This window comes from Agelaius phoeniceus, chromosome 7, assembly GCF_051311805.1.
Source record: "Agelaius phoeniceus isolate bAgePho1 chromosome 7, bAgePho1.hap1, whole genome shotgun sequence".
In the NCBI taxonomy this organism is placed as follows: Eukaryota; Metazoa; Chordata; class Aves; order Passeriformes; family Icteridae; genus Agelaius; species Agelaius phoeniceus.
The window spans coordinates 19,153,974-19,174,528 of record NC_135271.1 but is presented as its reverse complement, the minus strand read 5'-3'; the positions used below and the strand labels follow the sequence as shown (position 1 = coordinate 19,174,528).

At 40.7% G+C, this 20,555-nt stretch overlaps 1 protein-coding gene across 1 annotated transcript; it reads right to left on the bottom strand.

The window, feature by feature from the left end:
• Positions 1–6,250: 6,250 nt before the first annotated feature.
• Positions 6,251–18,700, bottom strand: ZC3H15 (zinc finger CCCH-type containing 15). The gene is made up of 10 exons (XM_054636298.2): positions 18,457–18,700; positions 16,514–16,615; positions 13,813–13,924; positions 12,155–12,307; positions 11,133–11,224; positions 9,799–9,981; positions 8,992–9,138; positions 8,686–8,790; positions 8,329–8,455; positions 6,251–8,106 (listed from the first exon to the last, which is right to left on the bottom strand). Exons 1-10 carry the CDS (start codon positions 18,532–18,534, stop codon positions 7,913–7,915), a joined length of 1,293 nt encoding a protein of 430 aa, XP_054492273.1. The 5' UTR covers positions 18,535–18,700; the 3' UTR covers positions 6,251–7,912.
• Between the last annotated feature and the right edge of the window lie 1,855 nt (positions 18,701–20,555).

The following is a 20,555-nucleotide window of genomic DNA, read 5'->3' as shown; positions in this document are numbered from 1 at the left end:
CTCCTCCACTTCTTGCTCCCTTTCCTGGAAGGAAGGTCCATTGCTTGCTGGATGCCATGAATTTTAATTCTGCCTTTTTACATTCACAAGGACCCTCTAGAACATGTTGCTTTTATGCAGTTCCCTGAAGGTGAGGAAGAGATTTATTTATTCTACCATCATCTTAGTATCTTCCTTTTTCTTCTTTTGCCTGCCACTGTTTTCATACTATTTTAGGTACTGTCATTTCTGCTGAGTCCATCATCCATGGCAAGTGTGCACCCAGTTTTTATTTAGAAAGTGGAAGAAATTCTTGTGGAACACTATTCTGCTGGGACAGAGTGAAACAGAGCACTTCCCCTCACACAGGCTCTATAGGCACAGAAGATGGGTCACTTTCTAGATTATTTCCATTTATGGACAATTTCCAGATGACAAGAGGCATTTCCTAGGTTTCTTACTTTCTTGACTGCTTCTGCTTATACAGAAATACCAGAGACCACTGCTTCCTGTTGTATCCCTGAGCTATTGTTATCCCTGCCTTTAGTGGAAATCATCTCCTATTTAGTACAAATGACAGCTTCTTATGTACAACTTTGGAATCTTTCCCCCAAACTTTCTAGTTTTTTTCTATTTTTTTCTGTTAACTTTCTGATTTTTTTTTTCTATGATATTTTTCATCATGCATTTTCAAAGGAATCTAACAAGGCTCAGACTCACAGAGCAGTTGTGCTGGTTTTTTAACTGATCATTCCAGGCACATAATGCCACATCTGCCTTGAAGCATCTGTCCTCCAGTGCTCCTGTATTACAGTAATGCTTCCACATTCCTGCTGAAGGATTTGGAACAAAAACAAGTTGAAAACTTTCCCTGGGAAAGGAATATTCTTCAGGCTGCTCTGTGCTTAGTAACAAGCTCAGACTTTAAATATGTTGAAGACTTAGATAACAAAATAATAACAGGATGCAGAGCAAGTAGGATTGAAAGGCGGTGGAGGAATAGAGATGAGTATCCAATACTCTGAATATTCTTTTACTCAAATACAAAAGCACTAAAAGATGGTAATGACATGAACTGACACTGAGAGAGATATTTCCTTCCCCTTGTCTCTCAAGAAGCATTTAAGTGTTTGAGCCCAGGCATTCTCCACATTGTCACACCAGCTCAGCCATAAGCTCCAGCCTCTTGCCTTCAGAAGATGCCTTACCACCTTCTAGCATGCCCCAAACTTCCTCCCTCTTCCCTAAGCAGAAATGCTCCTTTCTCCCCAAAGAACCCCAAATCCCCCTCACCTTGAAGCCACGATCTTTTGAGCCACTGTGTCCAAGGAATACTGTCCTGTCTGCCATTAATATTAAACCAAAGCATGTCCTTTTCTATAAAACACTGTACATTGGTGACCATGCCATTGCTGAGTAACATAACAAAAATTTCCCTCAAGGAATAAAACTAAACATAGACCAAGACATAATCAGAACCTTTATCCATTCTAAAAGAGGGTTTGGCCTGGGCAGTGAGGGCTGGGGGTGTTTGGTTTGTTTTCAAATTTGTACTATTTGCTTCTAGGCCATCAGCCTGCCAGGGGTCACTCCAGTAGAGTCCCAGCTGGGCACTGCTGGTCAAAGAACTATTTTTGCATCTATCAAACAGGAGTTAATGCTGACAACAGTTATCAGTGGTGGAAACTACAGACACTTCCATGCCCTGAATAAAGAGCACATTTAAGCTTTTCCCTTTTTGCCCTCTTGGGGGAAGATTCCTCATTCCACTGGTCCTGGCTGCCCATACATACAAAGAATGGGCAATTATTCATGCACAGCAACTGCTGTGCAGAGCTGGAACTTGGTATTTCTGTGTGGAAGGCACTGTGTGGGAACTGCCATGTACAGAATACAGACTTCCATTGACAAGAAATGACTGAGGAGCTCATGGTGTAGGGCTGACAGTGCAGACCAAGAGCAGCTCTGCCACCTCCCAGGTGCTTGTTCAAGGAAATAGCTCACATCAGTGAGACCCTTACAGTTTATAGTTCCCTCTAATTTTGACTTCAGTCTGTCAAGCATTCAAAGAAATAATTTTTGTTCTATTCCTTCTGACCAGCTTTCCTAATCCTCCTTGTCTCCATTTGATAACTAAACCCCTGGAGTGTTTGGAGTCACCCTAGGGAAGCACACTGCTGAGGACACCATGCCTTGCTCCAGGCCTGTGCAGGGAGCCACAGGGAGAAGGCAGCAGCAGCCTCCACAAGGACTGCTGGCCTAGCTGGTATGGATTCTTCCCGTGTTTATACTCAGCAGAGGGAGAAGACAACAAAAGGAAGTGATGAAGAATGAAGAGTAAAGGTTTCTTACCTAGAAACTTGGCTGTTATCTGATTTTAAGGAGGCATTATGTTGCAACTGTGGAATCTTTGAAGAGGAAGTCAATTTTTTTCTGAAGCAGTCTACTGCTGCCAAATGAAAGAACTAAAGTACCTGTCATGTCAGAGATCACTAAGACTGATGGAAAACAGTGACCAAACTAGCACATCCTCTTTGATCCCATCTCTGCCTGCCTTGTGTTCAGAGCACAAGAAGGGAAACCTAGGGAATGAAATAGAAGTGGAGGTGGAAACATGAAGAGGACAAGAATTCTCCTAGAAGAGGAATCCTGTCAAAAAGTATGGTAGAGGACTGAGAAATAAAAGTTACAAGCTGATTTCCTGCAGGAGATGTGCTACATCCATACTATGTGCTGATAGACAGTTTCATTCAAGCACAGGCCCAAGGATTCAGCCTCCATAGAACATTTCCCTAATGGCTGATGGTACAGAGAACATTGTTTCGCCTTGAGAACCTTCTCTAGTAATTTTTGCTCATCTCTTTCCTTCAGGATTGCTTCTGCTTTTTTCCTTCTCTGAAGGAAAGCTGTGATGTTTTCTTTTCTATGGTTTCTTTCTTTAATTTAGGTGTCTGTCTCATTTCTGAAGTCTGATTGGGTAACTCAGGGAATGCCTCTAAGTTTCAAGTCAGCCTTGCTCAAATTTAGGTCCAAATGTCTTACAACATGACATTTTCAACCACAAATGTAAGATAAAAATATTTCCTCCAAGATCTCTTTCCCTAAACACAGATGAGATGCTGCTGCTGCTATTTTATGATTGCAAGAACTGATTATTTTTGGCATTCATTTCAATAATGTGCTATGAAGGAGCCTATTGTGGTCGCATATTAGGGCTCTAACATCATAAATGAATAAAACATCTTGGCCTTATTGCTAACACCAGCAACAGCTGCTCTCTGTAAAAAGACAGAGCATCCATTGAAAGGAAGAAGTAAGTGTGACAGGCAAAGCCAAGGTCACTTCCAAGCCTGCAATAGCAGTGTGGGGGAAAAAGAAAAGGGTCATGTGCTCTTATCACAGTAAAAGCACTTCAGGTGATCACAGCTCCGAAAAATACACCTGGTACCTAACCAGAAGCAAAGACTTCATTCATGAAACATTTGCTTCACAAAAGATTCTGCTTATTAGAAGCCCATTTGGAGCAAAAAATCAAGTATGTCAAGAGAAAGCTTCTAATTTTGAAAAAAAAAAGCCCTGTTTCTAGCACTGAAGTGCATCAAGATATTATGTTTTTCATAAGTGAAATACATCAGCTTCTCTTTTTACACCACCCTTCTCTATTTGGCATTAAGTCAAAGCAAAGCACAGATTATGACTTCCTGGAATAACCCAAGCCAGCAGGAGTCATGTTTCAAACAAGATGTAAGAGCTGTGGAACTCCCGAGTACCCAAAAGTTGGTTGGGAAGTGGAGGGATTCAAGGGAGCAAGAGGGAAAGTGCTCTGAAGAGAGAGGCCCCACAGGCTCCATCTAGCAGAGGAAATGTTCCAGATTAGGAATGGCTGGAAGCTCTGTAAAAGAAGTGTTCCTGAGCAGGGCACAGGCCTGTCCTTCTGCCACCTCTTTGTTCCTCAGCTGTCTCATTTTAGGAGTGTCATTCACAGTCCCTTGGTCTGATGCAGCACAGCTGCTGTCACATGGGTTTTTGCAGCTCCTCTGGCCTTCCCACATCTCATTTTTTCCAATTCTCTTCCAATTCTTATTCATATTATTCAGGAGGTAATTGCTCCTGAGACACTTCAGGTGAATATGTATGTGATATTTGCATATGAGAACAATCCCTTCCTCTCAGCTTAGGGCTGTAATAAATTCACTGTGAGGAAAACAAAGGCCCAACCTTGTAAGATATTTAGTTTAGCTGCTTAAAAATGCTGCAGTTTTAGTAGTTTTTTACAAAGCAGCACATGGAACAGGGATAACAACTGATGTTTATGAAATCTCCAAGCATGTTATTTGCAAGATATATAAGCTTACCAAAATTAAGCCTGCATTACTTACTATATTCAGGTAAATTTTAAAAGGGGCATTAGCATTGCAAAAGAATTAGAATTTAGCATTCAGAATGTCTTGAATTCAGTATTCAGAACACAGTTTTTGACAGCTGTTATTCCCCATCCAACTAAACTGTGAAAGAAAACATTAATAAAAATAGACTGAGTTGAATGTGTACATTCTTTCTGTAACCAACATATTAAACAAACACAATCTATTATGAGAATACTAAATTGCCAAGTACCACTGCTTGGTCTGAAGTTTTATCAATAATAAAACCTCCTCTTGATAAAAACAGTTGGGGATCACTGTCCATTAAGAAATGGCAACACTTCTATTACAAACAACTCGTAGATAATGCAATATTTAAGGTCAGTCTTGGCAGTTAATTCTAAATATTTTTCCAGGCCTTTGTGAACAGTGTTCATTACAAAAAAAAAAAAAGTAGGGAGCTGTGAGTAACAAAGCAGTGGCAAGCATAAAATTTAATCACACAGGCTTTAAAAACCTCCCAGAACTTCAAAGAATTTCAAGCTAGCCAGTTTCAGCAGTCCAAGCAGTTTGTGTGTGACTGAAATGGGATTTTAATACACCCCAAAACTGAAAACCAACCAACATTACTCCCACAACAGCAAGCACCAGGAAGCAAAGGCATGGGTTTGCTGCAGCACCTTTAACTGGTTTTGTTCACACACAGGGCCAGTACCAAAGGTGATTTCAAGGCAGTGCTACACCAGGCTGCTCCCTCAAGCCACAGCTGCATTTCTCACCTAGTGCTCATGTCAGTTAGGAGCAACACAGGGCGATACAAACACTGGCCTAGGCTGCAAGGATAGAAAGCAAGTTCATTGCAAAGTGTTTCTGACCTGGCTTATGATGCTTTACAGCCTGATCTCAACACAGCAAGAGTCCTGCACTGAGCCTGCCTGATCTTTTAACAGTGAAATACTGCATTTTTGACCCACACAGACTGGGTAGCCACTGAAATGAAGATACCATTATTTTTGCATTGAGATTATAGCTCATTTTTCCAGAAGTGACTCACTGACTTTTATCAAAGTAATTTCAGAGGAATTATCAGTAATTTATCAGAGGAAATGTGCATCAGTAAGAACAACTTAGTGACATCACATCCAAGTGAACTCCCTTCTATCACTGCTCATTTCCTGAACATTAATAATTCATCTACCCCAAGCAATGCCTTGGCATTCATTTTCAACTGAGCATTTATTGACTGAAACCCCATTAGCTACAAATGCAAGGTTCTTTAAATGAGAAGATGAAGAACTTTTAGCAGTCCCTATGAAAGCAGAAGGAACATGCAGCAGCAGAGGGTTCCCCACCTTCAGAAGTGCGAATGCTCCCCTGACAAAGGGCTCCTGAGGAGCAGTCACCCTGCTCTCATGGTGGGAAATCTGGGCAGAGGAAGCCCAGCCAGGAGCTGTGCCAGAGTAAGAGGAGAGGAAAAAAGAGTGAAATCCTAACAGGGACAGCCAGCTATTGTTTCCTGCCCATGTGAAGTCACCTGTCAACAGCTACTGCCTAGGAAAATCAGGTTTTCTTTAGCTAGCTTACAGATGTTCAGTGAGTTTCAGGGTTATACAAGGTTACTGTCTGAATGTTTAAATGACACCTGTACAAAGGAGCTGTGCACCACAACCATCCTTTTAGACCCAAAAGGGCACACAGGCACTCTCTGCCTATCCATCAGGGTTTTATTAGCTGAAATTAATGAGGCACCCTGACATTCCTCCACTGTAAAACTCAAGTAAAATGAACAAAATACTGGCAAAGATTTAAGCTATTTACATCAGTGAAACAGATAAGTATTATCAAATGAGTATTACAGACAATAAACCAACCCCTAGGACAGAAAACATAGCCATTTTCTTCCTTGATAATGATTAAATTACTTTTATTCCAATTTAAAATATACAACTTTGAAAAATTATGCAACATACATTCAAATGAATTGCATTCTTAAGTGTCCTGATAGCCAGGTATTCTATTGCTGGCCAGTATAATACAGTAATCCATCAACTCTGTTTATTTATGGCCACAGGAGAAAAATCTGCATAAATAAATATTTATATTTGATAGTGCAGCTTTTCCTTAGACACTTACATTTAGAAGTCAATGTAGGCCTCTTTCTCCCAAGCACTGCTTCTTGTTCCTACAGGAAAAAACAAATTCCACAAAGATCCCAAAAAAGGCCAACAATTCTAAGTCTGCTATTTTAGAAATAGCAACAAGAGTCAATTCAGCAGTGCCAGAAATAACCAGTAAAGCTAATATTACCATCCAAAAGCAGTTTGGGAAAACTCACTAACAATGCTGTAACTCTCACTGGCCTGGAAGGAGAGATTTCAGAGCTTTAGAAAAATCAATACAAAGGGTATCATCAGTACAGCAGGAGTATGGCAAGGAGGAGCAGCCTCCTGGAAAAGCACCACTGCTGAGAAATCTTTGTGGCAGACACTCAGTCCACTGGAAAAGGACAGACTGACTTGAATGAAGTGCAGTCTGCAGGGTACAGCACCTGAGGCAACTTACCCCTGTACAACTTCCTGTTATCTAGAGGACACCAAAGGCATGACAGGCATGTTTTGGACTGTAACATCCCTGCTCTGCAGAGCCTGAGGTCTTCACTAATCTACAAAAGACAGTGGGGAGAGAATGAGGCTGAAATAGCAGTCAGTGATGTACAGCAGGTATTACATCAGTTAATGGGTGGGCAGGGAATAAGAACAGCAAGGGAGAAAAGCTGGCTGCTGAATTTTACACTGCATCAAGAGTAGACAAAAAAACTGTAATGGCAGGTAGCCCAAATGTAACTGAAGCCAACACCATCACTTCTGTATCAAGACTGCAGAGAAAAACATCTACCACTCTATTAGGAAATCCAGCTCTTAACAGTTTGGTATGACATCCTTACTTAGCAGAGAAAAATCAACACAGGTATTTTAAAGTTGATGATTTTTATTTACAGATTTATTGGCAAAAGGTGGTGGGAAAGTTTAAAACATTTTAAACAGAGGGCACTGTACTGGTATTGTATGAAATATCAGTTCACAATCTTCAGTATCCAGCTGATCAAATAAAGCTAATCACCACTTAAAGAAGCATAATCTGCATCAGCTCCATTAGAGTACCCTGCCTAAAAACCACTTCAGGCAGTTTCTAAATCAACACAATCACTAATAAAAATGCATTTTTTTTTGTGAAGAATGTATACTTGGATTTTTGTACTGTACCTGATGTCAAACTGCTCACTTGCATACTGGCAAAGCAGTTACACTTCCTACTCTTAGTTGGAAGTTTTAATCTCACTGTCTGCAAATTCAGCTGTTGGGTAATTCTGAACTACTCTGAATGTTTTACTGTGAGCATAGCCAAGACTGGAGTAGATGAGATTGAAGGAAAACATTCCTGGTATATCACGTGCCCATCATATTCAGCTGCATAACCATAAACATCTTGTTTAAGAATTCTATTCAAAAAGGAGAAAAAAATGTCGTCAGTTTTCACATAGGTTTAATTCCTCACTGGAGCTTTTTAGTTCATTCTTCTAAATCAAGAGTGTTTAGTTCTTCTTCTAGTTCATCCAAGTCCTCTCCAGTAAAGAGATTTTCATCAACTGGAACTGCATCAATGACTCCATTTTCCAATTCCCCATCTCCATCATTATCTTCATCTAAATCATTTTGCTCGCTGTTGTTTATATCACCACCAGAAGCTTCATTTAATTTATTATCTGAAAATAAACATAATTCTTAGGCATTTCAGTGTCACATGTTCCTCAATCACCAACTGAATTCACAATCCTACTAAACATGCTTTTGATTTTTGAAACTATGAAGAAGCTACTTGATTTGACATTCACACAGATTTATATTGGCCAAATTGCATGTACCTGGTTAATATGCAAGGCTGGATAATCAACTATGAAAACAGGCTGGACAAAATAACAACTCACCATCTTTTTCTACTGAAGTGTATGTGCTGAATCTCTCTGGACTAGCCACTGTAATACCAGTCTCCTCTACTGCCTTGGGGACATACAGGTTCAAATCTACATCATTTATGCACACAGGGTCTTCTGTCTGGAAAATAAACCAAGATGCTCTGCATTAATTACTTTTCCACAAAAATCCTCACTTCTGCAAGATGTCTACAACATTTGTCACCTTCAACATGAACCTTCCAACAAAATATACTCTGTGGCAGTATTAAAAACCAAGCCTCATCATTTCATTGTAAGGGCTTTCAAACTTACATTTTTCAAACTTGAATGCAACTAAAACATTCCTTGATTTAATCCTGTTTCCTTTACCTCATCATCATCTCCTGCTCCTTGGACATAACGGGTGTCATCTGCTTCTTCATCGTCCGCATCAACCAACTCTGGCCGGAACTCAAACACTTCACGTCCACTGATCTATTCACAGCAAAAAAACCTTCAGTTAGCACCTCATGCAATTCATACTGCTTACAAAAAACACACACAAACCAACCACAAAAGAAGGAAACAAAAATGACACACAATAATAATAAGCAAAACAAGTTCAGGCCAGCTACCTCTTCACAAAACTTTATTTACTTGCTCTTCTTACACTAAGAATTGGACTGTAAAACTTACCACCAATGCTTTGCCAGCTTTAAAATCTGCTTTCCTCCTCTCCATATCTTGCTCAGCCTTATCAATTTTTTCTTGTCTTTTTCTTCTCTTCCATGCAATAAAACACTCTAGAGTAATTTTGGTAACATTTGGTCCTAAGGCAGCACGCTGTCCAGAGAAGAGACTGATTAATGCCAGAAACTCTTTCCAAAGGCTATAACAAACTGGATATTTAATTACTCTTTTCTAATTGAAAACATTTCTTTCCAATTCCCTCTTGAGACTCTTACACTGTTAAACATGCACCGCTTTTTTAACATTTGACTCAACATGGGATTTTCCAGTTAGTGAGATGAGTTGGAATGAAAATCAATAGGAAAACTGGAGGAGAAAATAAAGGAAAGACAAGAGCTCAGCCCTGCCAAGCAATGGTGACAGAAAGAAGCAGAGCAGCAACACCTTCAGAAGGCCTTGTGCTCTTGATGCTGCTCCCTCATTAGAGAGTTAAGGGAGAACTAAGGAGACACTGGTGGGGATGAGAAAAGCCACAGAAGCAGTTGTAATGGATAAATGAGAAATAGCAGTTAAGAAATAGAAGCCTCCTAAAAAAGGGTAAGCAACAGCTGCACTAAGTATGCAGCTCTAGTTAATTCTATTCACTAAGTAATAGTTTCTAAACAAAACCATGAAGCAATGCTATGCATCCTTTGCCCCAGCTCATTCAGCTCTAAAAACATCTAGAAGTTTTTTATCATAAATCAGCAATTTTTTACGTGACTCTTTAGAGTAATGAAAACAACTATCACAAAAAATACATAACAACTTTACCTCTTTTTCTATTAGATCTTCTAACGAAATTTCATCTTGCTTTTCTTCCTTCTTTTTGTCTTTCTTTAATACAAAGCCTGGAGGGAGGGCATGGCGATACATACAGTTGTCTCCTCCACCTGGACAGACCCAAAACCATCCATATTTGTTGTTTTCAATAGCATCAAGGAAGTATTTGCAGACCTGTATAAAAACAGTGGTTGTTAGCACTGTGTCCTCTTTCCATCCTCAGCATTTTGCACCCCATGTCAGAAGTTCAGTCAGTCCAAGCCAACTGTGCTCAGAGCAGAAGGAAGGTGTGAAATGCATTGCTACTAAAAACAGCAAACAAAGTAATGCAACTGAGTATCTAAAACTCATGTGGTCAACAGCTTTATCCCTCAATATGATCCCAATTAAAAGAGACAAGATGGCAGAAGACTGGCAACTCTGCACTTCTGTAAACCCAACAGCACATCTCTTTCTGCTCACCAACATTGCTGCAGTTTTAAACAAAATCAATTGCATCTGCCTCACATGTTGTTAAAGCTTCCAGCTCTGGATCCTGAGGTAAAGATGCCATCCTAGGACCTTTAACAAGCAATTCATAGTTTATATTTAGCCACAGTAATGCTTAACTTTTGCAAATTTAGGCTGTACCAATAGACCATTTAACTACTTGGTATTAAAAATGAGGTGAAATAGTCCCAAAGAATGAAAAAGGGATTATGCCACTATGCCATTTAGTGCAGAACTAAAAAATATTGCTGAACTTAGAGCCCAGGAATTACAAATTACTCTCAATTCATAAATCAGGTGAAAATTTAAAAGTTTATAATGCTTGTATGTCACCCAGTACATAAATAAGTCAATACATATCTCAGTCACTACAATAACAGATTTCACTGATCACAATACTTGCATTTTCTAAGCAATTAGCATGTATTATACTGCTGAAACCTTGAGCATTTCTATACAGCACTTCACCTACTATCCATTTGTAAGGTACATGAGAAAACTTTTTATGGACTGAAGAGTGCTGTTGGGTTGTGGTTTTCTTTGTGGTTTTGTTTTTTTTAATTTTTAAAGATATTACAAGAAATACTATCAGGCCAGCCATCTACTCAGAATATTATTATTATTATTATTATTATTATTATTATTATTATTATTATTATTATTATTATTATTATTATTATTATTATTATTATTATTATTATTATTATTATTATTATAATACTCCATTATAAATTTTTACATCATGATAAAACACATCTAATGCCAGACTGCACTGCACTGAATTCCTTCTAGCAGAGCTCAATTAAGAAAATAGTAATCAAAAATAAAAGACCTACTATTTGGGTTTTGGGTTTTTTCTTTTCTGCCTCACCATGCTTCTTGTTCACCACTTCTTCCAGCTTCTTCTCATCCCAGTTGTCCATTGTATCTAGAAAAAGACAACAGATGGTTTCACAGAAAAATCCAGATACTGAATATTGCCAGCAAGCTGCTTTTCTGCCTAGTAACAGTTTTAATATGCAATTCTTACATTTTAAGTAGCTTATACTAGGGAAAATAAATTTAGGTTCTTAAAATACTGTTTTCAAACTCTCCTATGCCACTCAAAAGACAATTACCTCAAAAGCCCTAGAAATTTTAATTTTGAAATGCATCAAGTGTGAGTTAAACACTCAATAATGTGCCATTCCATCTATACAGTACTGAGTGTGGACAAGGGAAAAGAAGAAAAACAAGACAACTGAACAAAAGAGAAAGTTGGATGGTAATATCCAGAAATATAGCTAATCTAACTGGAGGCTTGAAAGAGATAATACCAAATTATCTGTGTTAAAAGTCAAAAGAAGCTTCCACCAAAAGAAGCAAACCACCAATGACAACATTAGCAGTGAGTCTGTGGGATCCCATCAGATACATTTAGGATGACAGAGGCTAAAATTCAAATAAAGACTGAAACTAAGGAAATGTGAAAAAAAACAAGTTCCATAAAATCTCTAATCCCTGCTAAATAAAAGTAAAATCCAGAATACTTAGCCAACAAGTCAGATGGGGAGAGAAAGTCACAGAAAAAATTCCCAAGGACCCCTAAATGTAGAAATGTGCACCTCTGGCCAAACACTAGTAGCAGTTCTGGAAGGCAACTCTGGTTGCTCATTGCACTTCCCCCTTTCCCTTCTACAGAACTTAAGAGGGAAACAGCAACTGCAAGAAAGGTCAAATACTGCTCAACTTGCAACTTGTATGACAGAACAACACTGCCATAGTCACTGTTCTTCATAATCATAACAATACAGAAGACATTAAATCTAAAATTCCAGTTTCAGAATAGCTTAGCAGTAAATTTCTACAATTATTATACCTTTCTCAAGGTCTTCATCTCTAGCATCAATGTAGACACTTCGTTTTTCACACTTCCTTTCCAAGGACAAATCATGAGAAAACTTGCACTTGTCTCCTTTAGTGCACTGGCCTTGCTTGAAGAAAGCACAAACTACAGATTTTGGGTCAGCACCTGAGTGAAGGAAGTTTTTATATTTTAGTACAGTTTTTAAGCAGAAGTTATATATTAGAAATTCTGAGAATATAGAGGATAAGCAGGGAATGAAAATACGTTTTAAAATTAAAATTTATTTAAAGCGTTCATGGCAAGTACATAATTCATGTTCTGAACATGCCAAATTTACTTCTACTGCATGGTATTTACATCAAGTATCAGAGCTGCCCATAACTATTTAAAGAAATAAATATGGTGTGCCTGAGCAAATTATTCATTTGTGTATTACAATACATCAGAGAGATCATTCTGTGCAACTTCTTCCCTATACATGAAGCTATTCTTGCCCCTAGTACACAGCAAAGCAGCTTCTGGATGTCAGCCTTTTCCCAACAGATCAACAATCCCCTACAATCAATTACAAGAATTTACACACTCACTCCAATCACTTTCCTCCTTTAATAATAGAAAAAAAAAAAAAAGGCTGATCAGAGACCCCAAAATAAACAACTGTTGTTCCAGTATGAACTATCCAATCATCCTAACTACAGTTTGAGTAAAAATCATCCTACCAAAGAATCATTTGACCATTAGGAGTTCATTAGCAATGAAAGAAGCAGGTCTAAGTGTATTTATGAGACGTGACTAAATCAGAAATACTTTACTTGCAGTATTAATTAAGTTCTCATGGAAGATTTTAGGTTGAGTTTTTCACACGATGCTTCACTTTTGACTGAAAGTGATTATATGTACAGCAACACCTGCTTAAAATGCAACCTAAAAATCTGGGTAATATTAGTTTTCTGAAATAACTCAAAATCAAAAACTGCTGGATTTAGAGAAAACTGATACAGAAAGCTGTGGGTCACAAACAGAACAGTGTCCTTCGTTGCTGACCAGTGCCACAATGAGTAAATATAGGTTTGCTTTAAATATATGAAAATCACACTTCTTTTGTCAAAAATTATTGCACATAAACTTCAGAAGATAGGTCAGTAAACACTTGGTAACATCAAAAAATTTGTTTGTTCAATAACCAACCTCAAGAGAGACCCAAACCAAACGCTACTGCTAATTATGAGGTCAGATACAAGTAACTGGAAAGCATTTACTGCTCTGATTTAAGTACAAGTTTTCTGTTAAGACAACAGTTATGATCTTATATTCTTTCTCTGGATGCTCACACTCCCCTGGGGACACAGGCTGTTTTAAATACCATCAGAAAACACACAAAAATCATACCACACATCTAGAAGTATCTAACTGATGAATCAGAACACAGCCAAGTATCTTCAGCTGTGCTGACCAACATCAATGTAGCTTTTGGTATTCTAATGATCTACTGACCCCAGAGGGCTTCCCAAAACAGTGTCAAGTCATGACTGACAAAATACTTGGCATGGAGAAGGAAATAGTCACATCTATTTCATTAAAATAACAACTGGTGTTTTTGAAGGGTCATTATACCTTAAGTAGCTATATGAATAATAAAACATAAATGAAGAGAAATCTGTTAGCCATACCTTTGCTAATTTTCTGTGCAGCCACCACAGGCTTGAAGAGCTCATTTAATTCTTGTAATTCCTTTTTCTTATCTTCTTTCTTTAATTTCTTCTCACTTTCTGATTGAGCGACCTATGAAGAGAAGAGCAGGATGCCAGGACTCGCTACACATGAACTGCAGGTTAAAATAGCCAATAGTTCAAAATCAGTTTACAAGGGCAGGAATGAAGGAACCTGTGATGCCTGCAAGGCTCAGAATTGCTGCTCCTGTGTGTACAGCTGGTGCAGTTTGCTGGTCTGTCCCACAGGAGGGACAGCAAAGTATTTAGCAAAGTAAATCTGCCAGAGAGGAGAGGTGCTGGCAGGTACCTGCAGTCTCACAGTGACCCCTACTGCACCTTCACAGGTAGGAAAGTCAATGAAAGGCAATGAAACTTCTCCTTTTGCAGTGCAGATCTGCACAAAAAAAGCCTCTCGAGTCCCCTACATGTTGCTTTGCTCTGATCTATACAACAGGTGGAAATTCCAGGAAATCTGTCCATAGAAGTTGAAAGTGCTTTTAGAACACCATTTCAACTTGGATCGACTCAACATATCAACATATGAATGCTTCATTGCTTAACTAAGGACCAAAGACAAGAAAATAAGCTCATCCAAGGAAGGAAAACTGCATGCCTAACAAAAATAATACCTTACTCTGCCTCATCCTTCTTTGGATAACCCAGAGCAGATGTCTATACCAAAGTGGTATGAAAACACATGAAAGAGGACATGGGAGAAACATTTCTGCATCAGATAGGAAAGGAGGATTTAGCAAGGTGGGGCTCCATCTCTTTTTCAAGGTAACAAGGGACAGGATAAGAGGCAATAGTCTCAAGTTACCCCAGACAATGTTTAGATGAGATTTTAGGAAACATTTCAGCACTGAAAGGGTGTGTCAAGCACTGGTGGACTCACCATCCCTAAAAATGTTCAGAATGTGTGGATGTGGCACTTGGGAACATGGCTTAGTGCTGGGTGAGTGGCTGGACTCAGTGATCTTAGAGGTCATCTCTGCCCTTAAGGATTCTGTGTTTATTTGACTCTGGTCCTGTGAGACTAACACCACAAACAAGGCTGGGGGTACTATTTTCTAAATACAGTGTAATATTAAGAAAGGAGCTTTGTTCTTCTGGTGAACTTGGCAAAACCACACCAAATTGTTTTAGCAGCTTGGCTAGTTTTTCTACTAAAAGTTCACAAATGCTATTTTAAATAACACACAGACCCACATATGTCAACTACAGAAAACTGTGCTTTAAGAATGCTTTTGTTTCTCTTCAGAGATCTAAAAGCTTGAAGATGAGCTTTTTTAAGCTTGTCTTAAAAAAAACCCCAACAAACCAACAAAAAACAAACAACCCCCCCCAAAATATAAGAAACAAAAAAATCAAAGAAACCGTAACAAATCAAAAAAGGAGAAAAAAACCCAAAAAACAAAACCCCAAAAAGACCCACCACCAAAGCTAAGCTAAAACTCTTGACAGCATTTCTATTTTAATCTCATGACATAAGGAAAATTGCTTTAAAAAGTTCTTTCTCAGGGACAATCCTGACTGAAAGCTATTCTATAAGGTAAGAGAGGTATAATCAGGTTTAAAAATTTGATCCTGACATCCAACACTCAAACAGCATTTGAGAAATAACAATATTTTAGGCTGGCTATTGTACATATTTGTATACATGCCACAGATCAAGGGATTTCATACACAAGTTTCAGAAGTGTTTGAATAACACCAGTGCTTCTGAAGTGACATCCAGGAATCTTTTCCACAAATAAAAAATAATCATTAGATTTAATGACTCAAATACCAACTTTACTTTTCAAGTTGGGCCTGCCATGCTAGATTCTCCTTGTTATGCAAGAAATGTATCGTGACATCATGAACTGAGCTAATGCAAATGTTATTATTTTACAGGCTTATTCATAGGACAGAAAGCTGTGTAAATATGTAACAGCTAGATTGCCTAGCACTGGAGGAATAAGAGACCTGGATCATTTATATTAAATTCATTCTGACTGAGTATAATGTAAACATTGTATCTCATTTTATTTCATCATACAGAAGAGCCAACTTGCACACAGCAGCTCAGAATTTCAGGTTTTTTGATCGAAGAGTTCACCAAATAGATGGAGACTTGACAGACTTGTGTCCACTTAAAATTGTAATAAATACTTCTGTAAGTAGAAGAATGAGAACATACAGATTTATACTTCTATCTCCTTTCAATTCCAGTTTTAGTAAAAGCTCTTGTTAATTTTAATTGCTCACTATTTCTCAAATAAGGTGGGAATTAAAGAGGAAAAATAGAAAGAAGGTGCAACTGTACTTTGCTGACAGCCAGTATCTACTATTTCATTTCAGGTTTACCTTAAACTGAATTATGCTACTATCAGAATACTGTGGAGACAAATTTGACTAGCTGAGTTTGGATGGGATGCAGTTTTTTCTTCCACAACAAAAGCCAACCAAACAACAAACTAAAAACCAACAAACTCCCATACTCTGTACTACCTTCACACAGGTACAGCTAGACAAGATTTACACAACTGTTAGCTAGATCTGTGCCACTCACAAGGAACAGCTCAACTGTCTTCTCCCTCAGTTCCTGACCGTGTCTGCACAGAGTGAAAGATGATTTGACTGTGCAGTGGGAAAACATTCCACAATAAACACTTACCTGACGTGGATTCTGCTGCCCAAACTTAACCTGGTGAGTCACAGCCTTGATAAACTTCTGCTGCTTTGCACCTTTTTTATTCTTTAGACCAAATGTTTTGTCCTAAATCAAGAGATAAACACAACCATATTAATTTAAAAAAAACCCCAAACCATCAAAACAACTGAAACCCCACCCTTGCCACTCCTCTCAGGCTTTCAGTAAAACACCAATTGTTTCCTCAAACAACACAAGCAATGCAAGAAGCAGTAAGGACAAATTTAGACTCTCAAATCATCCTCAGAAGTGGCTTTTCAGCATTCCCTGCTGAAGGTGGCCCTTGTGTGAGCTCTTGTTTTTACCAGCAGAGCCCCTTGTGCCTGGTATCAGTGTGAGAGTGGACACAGAGCACTCTCAGGCCCCTCAAGGCAGCGGGACAAGATGGCACTGGAGACCACCCAAGGAACAGCTGGGGAAAACAGGACAAGCCATAGCTACTGCTGGTTTCTCTTCTATCTACCTGAAATCACTCATTACTTCTGTCTTCAACTATTCACACAGGCACCTATATAACACACATCACTCTTCTATTATCACATCTGACATGTTACTTTTTATTTTAAGTATTGGGAGCTTTTTCTTCTCCAACTGTACTAATTTGAAGTTAAGTCTTTATCCTACATCAGGTCTGGACAGGTGTATCTACTTCCTAAAATCCACTGCCTAAATCAATTCTTCTTCTATATCTTCAGCTTTATTCTTAAGGAGAAGTTTCTATACCAAACCTATGAAAAAAAATTCACAAAAAAAAACCCCAGCTTATTTTCACATGAGTAGCTGAGGCAGAAATTATTTTTTGTAACTGAAATACCTGCCTTAAAAATTTATCCATGCCTTTGATTTGATACCAACATTTTCCTCCTTGAAGGAAAAAGTAACAGATGTTCATCCAGTGAAAATAGCTGAGTGCAAATATGGTTTTGGAAGTCTAACAACCCAAAAGCATATTACAAATTAATTACAAAATAAACAGGTCCAAGTTTCCAGACTCATGCTGGTTTCACTTACAACATGCTCCCTATGTTACTTGGTGCTGACTGGAGAAGTCAAAAACAATTAGTTGGGAAAGAAAATTTATTATTTACATGCTTGATTTCCACTGTAACCACAGCATGGAAAATATAATCCCCGTCTATTTGATTTATATAAGAATCTACTGCTAACAATTAATGCCAGTTTCTCCACTTTCAACTACATTTCTTTGTAATAAAAAGCAGAATTTTTCCAGGGCATCTGCATTCAGCAGGAACCTCAGGAACTCCAATATCAGGAGAACACAAGACCAACTGCACTAACCTGACCTTTCAAAAAACCACAGAAACAACAACCCACAACCTCAGATTTAAAGGAACACACTCATTACACGGGTATTTTACCTGAGCACCATCCTTCACGCCAATAATTCAGGGAGATATTTAAATTTCTGTAACTACCCTGCTTGTACTGTCAGTATAAATTCAGACACACAGCATAGACAAACACACACACCCCTCTAGCAGGTTTGAAAAAAACCCAAAACAATCCGGTCAAATTGCAACAGAACCCACCGCAAATCTGAGTGAAGAACCAAGGAATCACTAAGGTGTGAAGCGATCTCTGGAGAGATCTGGTCCTACCCCAAAAGCACAGACGCACACCCCAGCCAGCCGGACTCTGGGCACGCACAGCACACCAGGATGCACACGAGAAAGGGCGAGGGAAAAAGCCAGCACAGCACAGCAGGGCTGTCACATCACGCTCAGGCCCAACACAGCTCGGCAATGTCCCGGCCAGAGCTGGCTCCGAGCAGCGCCTCCCCGGGCACAGAGAGGTCCCGGCCCCGTGATCCTTCCTGGGCCGCTTCCCCCGGGAGGCCACAGGGAGCGGCGGGGCCCAGCGACAGGCCGCGGCCTGGGCCTGCTCACCTCGATGATCTTCTCCTTCTTCTTCTGGTCCGCCTTCTTGCTGCCCCCCGCCGGCTGCTGCTGCTTCTTGGGGGGCATGGCGGGGCGGGCCGGGGCGCTCCCGCGGGGCTCGGGCCGGGCCGGGCAGGGCCGGGAAGGGCCGGGACGGGCTCGGGCCGCGCCGCCGCCGCGGGGGAGGCGCAACGGGTCCCGCGGGGCACGATGGGAACGCGCCGCCCGCCGGCCAATCGCCTCCCGGCAGGCAGCGCGCGCCGCTGGCGTCACGGGGCGGGGGCGGAGCGAGATGCGTCACGGGTGGGGTGGGGCGAGACGCGTGACGTGGAGGGAGGGTGCGTGCGTGGTGTTCGGGGGCGGGGAGGGTGTAAGGGAACAGGACGGGGCTTTGCTGTCAGAGGCGGGGGTTTCGTTGTGAGGGACACTGCTCTGTTTGTCAGAGGCGATGGTTTCCACGTGAGGGAAAAGGGACGCTGCTCTGCTGGTCAGAGGCGGAAATTTCCGTGTGAGGGAAAAGGGACGCTGCTCTGCTGGTCAGAGGCGGAAATTTCCGTGTGAGGGAGCGTGAGGGACGCTGCTCTGCTGGTCAGAGGCGGTGGTTTCCGTGTGAGGGGAAAGGGACGGCGCTCTTCTTGTCAGGCATGGTTTCCTTGTGAGGGGAAAGGGACAGTGCTCTGCTGGTCAGAGGCGGTGGTTTCCGTGTGAGGGGAAAGGGACGGCGCTCTTCTTGTCAGTGATGGTTTCCTTGTGAGGGGAAAGGGACAGTGATCTGCTGGTAAGAGGCGAGGGTTTCCCTGTGAAGGAGAGGAAAAGGACACTGCTCTGCTGGTCAGAGGCGGTGGTTTCATTGTGAGGGAAAGGGATGGCGCTCTTCTTGTCAGAGGTGATGGTTTCCGTGTGAGGGGAGAGGGACACTGCTCTGCTGGTCAGAGACGGGGGTTTCATCGTGAGGGAGCGTCAGAAACCCTACTCTTGTCAGGAAAAAGAGTAGTGTGAGGGGAGAGGGACCAGCTCTGCTGGTCAGAGGCGATGGTTTACATGTGACGAGAAAGGGACAGTGCTCTGCAGGTCAGAGGCGGTGGTTTCCTTGTGAGGGGAAAGGGACAGTGCTCTGCTGGTCAGAGGTGATGGTTTCTGTGTGAGGGAAAAGGCTGCAAGTGCCCTCACAGCGACCGGGTCTGAACGGGCCCGGCAGGTTCTGGGAGGGTGGGCATGTGGGTCGTGTTTGTTGCAGAACCCAGCACAGCCTGAGCTTTTGAACTCTAGGAAAAATGTGCAGGCTTGATAGATTCACGAGTATTAACATCTTCATCCTGGGCTGGGCTTAAAGCTAGTTTTAGTGGTCACGCACTGTGGGATGCATAAGGATCCATGTTCTGGTAGGAATACCCTGTACCTTCCTAGTACCTCGGCCACTGGGGAAAGGACAGAAGGCAACCTGTGGCCAGGAGTTTGGGATAAAAGGAATATGAGTGCTCCAGAAACTCTGGAGATAGCCCAGAGGGGTATGGTGCAGTGGGTTCTTTCCCTTTCTTCCAATAAAATTGAATCGTGCAGGACTCTGCTGTCTTCTTCAGGACACTGGCTTTTTGCAGCGTGATTTTCCACATGCTTAGGATTATGAGAAACGGTGCTAGGGTGCTCCTGGCCAAAGAACACGCAGGTAGTTGCAGACAGTGTTGTCTTTATACGGTTACATCACATGCATATTCATGTTTTCATACATTATTCAAACATTGTTCCAAACTTTCTGAGGGTTTGGGAATTCCTTTGTTTGGCTTCTTCATGCTGCCTTGAGATCCTGTGCATGAGGTCAATATCTTTTATTTCTTCTTGTGTCTCCATCCTGCTGTTTCACATCTTCTGATAAGGATTTAGTGGATCCTCCTTAAAATTAACATGGTATTCTCTAATTATCCTCTGGTGTTCTGGTTTGTGTCATGGTTATCACTTGGAGGGGTCAATCAGTGGACGGCTTGACACTGCTCTTGGTTACACAAGAGCCTTTTCACATCTTAGGTTTTGCTAAGGTCCATAGTACAATACATTCATCACACTATTATTTCTATAAGCAATACGTAGATATTCTACTCATCACACTACTT